Here is an 8,968-nt window from a genome sequence, read left to right on the forward strand (position 1 = left end):
AAATTCAATGTGGCACCACATATGGGATGCATGAGTGCGGTTATACAACAGGCCACATATTTTTTTTGAACAGTCTCCTACATGTGATGCCGAGGACATGTGTAACCATCATAACGTCTCTAGGAATCTGTATTTAATTTGAGTTGGGGTGGTGGCAGGGATTGGAGATCTGAAGCCGCCACAGGTTTGTGGCAGATGGCTCTGTGTCAGCTATGACAAGCAGCCAGGCTCGGCTTCCTCTGCAGATTTTCTTTTCTCTCTGATCAGGTAAATATGGGCACACTCTGGAAAGTTCTTCAGATTCTGCCTTAGGCTGCAAGTTTGTGACTTTGCCCCATCTGTCACAAATCTTCCCTGGGTTCTGTTGTGAGCAGAGACCTGAATTTGCCATGTAGGGCTGCCCAAGAAAATGGAGCCACTTCACCCTGCAACAAGGGGGAGGAGAGATTAGAAAGCAGTGAAGAAGCGCAGGCCCTGAAATGAGAGACGCCTGAAAACTCACATTGCAAACTTGCCTCATCTCTCCAGCTACAACTCCCCAGCCACCAAGCTCCATGGATGACTCCAGAAAAGCCTGGCTTCTGGCTGGTTTAAGACAGCACTGACTTCAGCTGGGAGAGGGAGCAGTCTGCACATGGGGAGACTGCTGCACACATCCCTTGGTTTACGCCATGGATGATGGCTCTTAGAAGGTGACTACCTGTCTTTGAACTTTCACACACAGAAGGTATATGGAACTCTCAATAAACAGCTTTGCCATGTGAGTTTTACCCTTAAGGAGCAAGGGCACAAGATAAATGCCCTCACTAGTACATGGAATTTATAAGGTGCTTTACATTACCAAATGGGTTTTATTCATTATTTCATTATAGTACTTCCTCGGGGAAAAATGCTATTATGGTTGGGGAAAAAAAAAAACCTAGATCTGCAGAGGAGTAACCCACAGGCCAAGAATTTACCTAAGGAGAATGACAAAATCTCAACCAAGTTAAATGGGCCAAAGCAGAGACAAACCATATAAAATCATGGTAAGGGAAGGAAAAAGGAGGAGAGGAGGAAGGTGTATGGGAGACAGAAGAAGGAGAGAAAGACCGAGAACCTGCATAATATTTTACAGGTGTTGCTTAGAGATTTTATAAGCTCTTGAGAGAGCACTATAACTCTTTTCATTTTCTCAGGAAAGAGTAAGATTTCAGAGTAGTGTTAATGCTGGTAAGATCCACCGTATCCATATCTAGACTCCATGCTCTAATTTAAAGGGGACTCCAGAGTGACAGTCTCTTAAAGGGACTTAGAAAAGGCTTGGTTGTGGTTTGGATGAATGTAGTTTGACATAATTAAGACCACTGCAAATGGCTTTTCTGGGCATCGAGTCTGCTTTGTAAGCACAATCATTGCTTGGAATGAGTTTTAGACAAAAATCTGAAAATTCTTTCCTCCAAATAATAGATTTTGTAGTTCTCAACTGCTGAACAATTTAAAAAGGACAGAGTAAAAATCAACTGTTATTTCTGAAAACCTTGGGAAACTACAGGTGACTGCCCCAAAGCACAAGGACACTTTCCTCCTTTTCCCAAGTGCAAGCACACACAAAGATATACATGCACAGAGATACACACAGACTGACACATGTATACACAGATACATACATACACAGACACACAGATATACACACACACTTGTATTTACGCAGACACAGCACACACATACTACACACACTCATATGCCATTGCCCAGTTTGTAAGTCAAAGCAAATGAAGAACAGATATAAGAAATAGAAAAGAGGTCTCTGCTGTGAGCACGGGTGGTGTCTACCCTGCACACTGGCCATATTCTTGCTCTATTTTCAGTACTGATAATAAGGGACCATCTCTTTTTTTCCAAAGCACTTAAAAGGATAAAAAGTTATGATGAAGCACAATGTTCCAGTCTCACACAACTGTTAGAGTGTTTCAGCGAGTGACGGACTAAAATCAAGGCCAAAAGTGTGACTTCCATCCAGCCTGGCCTCTAGAAAAGTGCTACTGTCCATGTAAAAAGTCAGTGCAACTGGCGTTGCATTGGAACCGAAACCTCATGTCCAGTAGGCTGATGGGTCCAGAAGAGCTCTTACTGTGAGAGAAATCAAACTTTTTCTTTCCCCACAGAAGTACACGGTTAGCGTAATTTTCTACCTGGAGCACGATACAGGTTAATGTTAGAGAAAAATGTTTAGTCAAAACCTGTATGTAATTCGTGCATGTAAATTTTTTAAGAAGTAGATTTTAAATTTTTTAAAGTGATAAAAGGTTTAGATTTTAAAATTATTAAGAAGCATTTACTTTTTACATGTATTAGATTTTTCCAATGATCTTTAAGTGTATGTGTGTGTGTGTGTGTGTGTGTGAGCGTGAGACACCTGCACATACACATGGGGGAGGGGGATGGATATTTAAACCTCACAGGCCTGAAGTCATTCAGGTGAAGCAGTCAGAGACTTCTAATGCAGAATGTCATTTTAAGCAACAAAAGAACAACAAGACAGAATCAGTTCTGCCTCTGCTTCAAATCCTGCTGCAAGTTACAGCCCCAAGCTCTTAGTCATACTAAATGTGCAATGTTTCCTATAAGAAGAAAGTCAAGTTTAAAAGCCTTATCCCAGTCATTAAGTTTCTAAGTCTGAGTCCACATGAAAAAGTGTACGTTAGGAGAAACTCTAGATGGTACAGTGTTGGAATGATGTTGAACACGAACCTTTAGCAACAACAAGAAGAGGTGTAAAATGTAAAAGGAAGAAATGAAGGAATCCAATGACATTCTGTCCTCTCACACCTAGGAGAATATGCTTTATAAAAGCAAACACAACTGTCCAACAGAAGGAGTAAAATAATAAAAGAAAAAAAGGAAGAAGAAAAAAAAGAGCATTTAAAAAAAAAAAAGCCTTTGCGCTCTTTTTCCAAACACTCGAAGGTCCTTTTCCATTGCACAAGAAAGCAGAGCTGTCCTGGAGGGAAGCACGTCTCCATTATCTGCTCAGGAGAGCAGGTGCCACTAGAGACTGGGACAGGAACAAGACAGAACTGGAGACATGACTGTGCTTATGCTTTTCATACCTTTTGGACACATCCATTCTTACCAGTTTGACCTGTTTTAGTATAACAAACCAGACTTGAGTCCATTCCTAGGGTTTTTAATCCAGCACCTCAGGATGGGCTATTTGTCTTACTGCTCTTGGTTTCTTGTAATTTTAGATAACTTTCTTTAAATTTTGAGAATAATTTTTAGATACAATATCACTAACATTTTCCAATGAGGACATATATTAAGGCATATCATAGATTTAAAACAAAAAATTCATTGCAAAAGTACTTAAAATATACATGTAAATTCTTATAGATTACTAATTTATAAAACATTGAGTTGCAAGGTTTATCATGTAAAAACTAAAGTTATCTGGGAGAGTTAAAATGTAGCAGTTTAGTTATGAGCCATTTTTAAATATGTGAAGAATTTTGTATATTAACATCATACAACAAGCTAACATTCTTTTAGAATTTTTCCATTATTTGTCAAATAAACATTATATCTCAGAAGGGAAGTAATTCTATTGAGAAAGGTCAGCTAGAAATCTGCTTTTTTCTAACTATAGACAACTGTTGCAGACCTTGTGAAAGAGTTGAAGACTCAGATGGAGTGTAATAGAGCAGTAGAACTTGACCTGAACCAACATTAAAACAAAAAAAATTTTGATGGTATAACAGATTTATAAACACTTCATCCAAATTCCCAAATATAACAAAGAGTTGATATTTTACCTGTGAAAACAAAGAAATAGGTTTACATCACAAATATAGCAAGAATCCACTTGTACCAAAATTTGTATTTCCTTAACTTCGTAGCCTGCATGCTCTGCCTGCCTATCACATGCGTGGAGGACATCAATGAGAGCACTACTGGGCTTTGGACTGAGTGAACGCTGGAGTGAGCCTTGGAGGCCCACTCTTTGCGAGGCTTCACATGCATGATACAACAGTTCTCGGCTCCGGCAGTGACACTGAAGCCTGGAACTGTTCAGTCAGCATTTTAAACCATTATGAGCTACCTTCTGAACCATTGCCAAGTTAATAGACAATGAAAGATAATGAGCTTGAAATTGGGTGTTAAATTGCATTTTTGGTTCTCTTCCTTTTTTTTTTTTGTTGAGGTTTAACTGTTTCCTGGAGAAATAAAGTCATGTTTTTCAAGTATCAACATGTAAATATGTATTTTAGGCCTTGAATAAAAAAAAGGCAGAGGAGTGTATTTCATGCTGAAGGCTATATATTAACATAGAAAAATGAAAAGACTCTGTACTATAAAAGTGCTAGATTGTAAACTTTGCTAACCTTAATAAAATGAAGACACTGTAGTCAAAGGACATAAGGAAGTGAGTTACTCATGGCCTAGAGCACCTCTGGAGCCCAGAGAGCAGATCCCACTTTAGCTACTTACATTTTCAGCAGGGGCCTTTTGTGCTATTTCTATAATTTAGGATGTTTGATTCAGGTAAGGGAAGAGTAAGGGTGGTGCTATTCATATAAACCATTTGCCTTGACATTTTGAGCTGAGACGGCTGGATCTGACTCTAAACATACTAAGAATTTTGTATGCCCATTTTGAATAGACTGCAGGGTGGGGGAATAAAACTTTTGAAAGCTGTCTGTCTTTATGTGTGTAGTTCAATCAGCAGCAAACTTCACTAATGTCATTCCCTTACATTTCTGAGCACTTAGGATTTCATTATGATGGGAAGAAAGGCTTATCCTTATTAGTATAATTGTGGAATCTTCCCTTTACTTCCTTTTCAACTAATGAGTTACATTAATCCAGGTTCATTTTTATAAGCCTCTTGGGGCTAAATGTACAGGACAGTCATCTTAGAAAACAATAAATTAAAAAGAAACCATGTACTGTGCATGAAGTGCACGTATTTCCTAAGACCTAGGTTAATACAACTGGCATCCAGTTTAATTAATCCTTGTTAGTGTAACAACCAATACCCTCCCTAGCATGTTTCCTTTAAACATTAGTATGTTAATTAGATGCTTTTTTTAAAAAAAATTCTTTGTATTTAAATGTGGCATTTCTATCACGTAAATTTCTTCTCAATAGCTACCTTATAAAGATGTTTTCTTATAATATCTGGTCTCTTGCAGAAACTCTGGAGCCTCTTTGAAAGCTGTTCAGGTGTGGAATACAGATACTCAGCTGCAGGAAAAACAGATACATTTTTAATGAAACAAAAACCTCAAAGCACACACTCGATATTAGTCACTTTACTAATTAAAAATGCATATTGCTCTGTGCCGCCTCATGTTTTACATTATTTAAGCATGATTTTATAAGGTTACCTCAGCTCACAAGGATGTTTAATGCTAAATAAGACTGTGTAGTTGGGCTGTTTAGACATCTCCTCTGGGTGATTAAAATACATTATTCTAATGTAGCACAATGCATATGTGATGTATTTAGTGATGAGAATTTTTCAGAGAACCAGTACGATAGCTGGATGCACTCTGTCCAACAGTTGCATATTATTAACTAGTCAATTGTGTAAAGAATTTGGTATGACTTTCAATCCTTGAATTTTCTCTGTGTGTATCATTAAAAAAAAAATCTGTTAGCAATTGCAGCAGTACTGACCTGCTTATAAAAATCCGTCATTATGAGATGTGTATGCTAACAATGAAGAATGCTATTTGAAAACTTGCTTTTTTTGTTATCTTAAAAGAACAGATGGTAAATATAAGCTTACTCTAATGTATTAAAACACATAAATTTTTCCTTAACACTAACATGTTGACTTGCCAAATAAACAATTGCTCCTACTCAAGTTTATTTTCAAACTTTTAGTTTAGCATGGATCCTGTATTAAATCACAACAAAGAAAAAGCACATGAAAGTAGCTACCTGGAAATATTTCAGGATAAACCAAGTCTTTGGGACAAAGTGGGTAGCAGCCACAGTACACAGCTTCCAACCTGCAGAGACGTCAGAGAGGGGACAAGAGTAGAGCAGGCACAGCGTCAGTCAGAGGGGAGCTCCGTGGGACAAAAACCATGGTCGGCAGTATACCCCTAAACGCCAGAGTTGCTCTTTGCAAGATTTTATTGATCATGCCCGACTTCCATGGGACAGAACCGGCAGCATATGCTTTGTTCACTGAATTAATCACAGCGCAGCGCTGCATTTTTGTTGTTTCTAAAATACTGTTTAACACATTTTATAATCAGCAGATAAACACATTCAACAGCATGGGAAAGTATGGGCAGCTTTTCCTAATAATGCTGCAAAGCCTCAGAATGTTCATTTTTCAAAAAATGTTTAAATAAAATAGCAAATACTTTAGCAGGGAAGCCGTAGAAATGATCGAGGCACTTTTAAAAGTACAGGGAAAAAAATTTACAATCTGTTGTGATGGGGCATTTTCATTTCAAGCTCAGGCTTTGAAACAATTTGTTATTATGCAGATGTAAAACTCTCCCTTTGTGGAAAAACTCTCGTTCAGATTATTTTAATTTTGCTTTTCTCACGAAAAATTCGGCTTACTTTCTATTTTATCAGGAAAGAATACTTTCACTATTAAACAAACACAAAGTTCTGCAGTGTGAGTTTCCCCAGGGAGCATCTACAGGAGCTTTTCTCCCTGTGGCAGTGGTAGGGGGCTAAGCAGAGGGAAGGTATAGCCCCTTACAGTCTTGCTAGGTTTGCACAATGGCTATTGATCTGACATATCTTAAACCTTGAAGATACCACTGTCATTTCTGTTGGCTAGAAATTATGCAGTGAAATTCAAAACACTCTTTAAAATATGTTTATTTTATGAGAAACTTTGAATTGCATCCAAAATGTTGACCAAAGGCAGAATTTATTTTGAACTGCAGATTTTTTTCGGTCCAAGAATGATCTGAAGTCATGTCAATGTTTACCTTGTTTATTTACAGTGACAGAGTACATGCAATTTAAACTGTTTTGAAGTGGGGGATGTTTTCCCTATTTTTATTATGTAAAACTGAAATTAGTATAAAGGGAAAGTATTGACTTGGAGCTCCAATTCTGGAAAAATGCTAAGTTTTTATAAAGCACAGTAGAAATGCAGAGGTTTCAGTGACCAATGATCACTTTAAGAAGACGAGCACTCTAACCCTTTTCTGCACGTGCATGTCTTATAAGCACAGCTATAAACTACGCTGTGCTGCAGTACAAATCATTAAGAAAACTTTTGAGCATATCAGCCTGTAATGTACTTCACGAACCAAAGGGAAATATGCATGGTGTCTGAAGTCACTCGGTTTTAAAATGCTGCGCCAATGGAAAAGCAAATACATATGAGCATTCTCTTATAATTACATACGTTAAGAGAGAAATCACAGGCATTTCAGAAAGTGCATATTATCTGCTTTTTAATAATGAATTTGAATTATTCTGTACACTAAAAGAAAATCATTACAGGCTGACTTACGTTTCAAGTCGTTGTATGAGTATATAATACCCTATGTTCAAAATGTCTCTACCAATGAACACACCATACAATAAGATGGGAACAGCATTATTTGATGTAACAGAAAAAAATTAAAAAAACCTACCACCTAGATTTTAGTTGTTTTTTTTTTTGTTTTTTTGCAAATAGTCATCTAATCCATAGTCAAAGTTCTAATTCATTAAAGCAGAACAATCTCTTTCAGCTAGTTTGGACTTGTTAAAATACTAGTGTTAATATTTAGCTTGGGATTACAATTTAAAATACACAAACAAGTCTATAATATTTAAAAATAAATCACACAGCATCCTCATAAGTTCTTCATATTTTGCTATTCTGAAAAACACTCATGATAATACAATTATTCATTATTTCAATCCTTATGCACTACCAGTTAAATAATAAATAGGGTTCCAATTGATCTATTGTTAAAATGACTAGTAAATGACCTTTTTATTCCAATTAACAAATCATCAGCTAAATCTATGAATCTTAATATTCAGATCTATTCACTTCAATTCATACAATTTATCTGCAAATAGTTGTTGGGCTTTTGATTCTAAATATAATTAGCTGATAATTTTGCTTGGCTGAATTACTTTTCTGGAGGGCCTGCAAAGGCTCTCAGTCGCATTATCTAGCAATAATGAATCTGATAGGTGAAATTTTTTACTGTAATGAGGATGAGACACAGTTGTGACACCTGAGTCTACTAATAACAGAAGACTGCTAATTATCGACAGCACTTTTTTTGTCTGATGCAAGGAGAAAAAAAATCCCTCATTATTAAAAAATAAAAAGTTACAATTATAAGTGACACCGGAGGAGAGTAAATAAAACGGAGTGATTAAAACATCGCTGCTTTAAGGGTGCTTTAATTAAGTGGAAATGCTAATGTTGTCATACTTAGCAGATGGGATTAAAATTAGTTATTGTAAGTAACTCATATTTTATGTTATGGTTTCCACAGCATGTCTACAAGATCTAAGAAAGTGATACATTCCATAAGACATTTTAAAAATGAAATTCTCATACTCTTTACAACTCATAATAATGAACATCATGAATAAACTATTGAAAAAAATCCTGCCAAGGATTTTACCATAGTGACTTAACTAGCAAGGAATGCATCCATAATGTACTGGACTGTTACAGTCTCTCTGATGGTATGCCTTTTTCTTTGCTGACTGCTGCATTCCCTATTTCATTCACACTCAACAAAAACAAAAGTTTGGGACTTGGGAATTTAGCCAACATCAAATGTGGTGTCAAGAAGGTAGGGTCTGGATATAGGGGAGATCATGACCACCCACTAAGGTGTTCTTCTAAACTAAAACAGAGGATGCGTCATGTAACTGCAGATAAAAACCTAATTGCACACTTTCTCCTACTTTATTTGTGTAAAATTTTCCATCTGCTCCATCTAAAGATGTCTAAACTGTTAGTATCAAACCTGCGTTCAGCTGCCAG

The 8,968-nt window shown here is 36.8% G+C and overlaps 1 protein-coding gene across 4 annotated transcripts in view; it reads right to left on the bottom strand.

The window, feature by feature from the left end:
• Positions 1-256: 256 nt before the first annotated feature.
• Positions 257-8,968, bottom strand: part of Gtdc1 (glycosyltransferase like domain containing 1) — a 270,615-nt gene continuing 261,903 nt past the window's right edge. For all 4 annotated transcript variants that reach the window (XM_013355178.2, XM_026778788.1, XM_026778785.1 and 1 more), the window contains 3 exons: positions 5,929-5,999; positions 5,135-5,226; positions 257-425 (listed from right to left, as the gene is read on the bottom strand). In XM_013355178.2, the coding sequence (XP_013210632.1) occupies positions 342-425; positions 5,135-5,226; positions 5,929-5,999 (247 nt within the window). In that variant the 3' untranslated portion in view covers positions 257-341. The remainder of the gene's footprint in view (positions 426-5,134; positions 5,227-5,928; positions 6,000-8,968) is intronic.

This window comes from Microtus ochrogaster, chromosome 4 (assembly GCF_000317375.1).
Source record: "Microtus ochrogaster isolate Prairie Vole_2 chromosome 4, MicOch1.0, whole genome shotgun sequence".
Lineage (NCBI taxonomy): Eukaryota > Metazoa > Chordata > Mammalia > Rodentia > Cricetidae > Microtus > Microtus ochrogaster.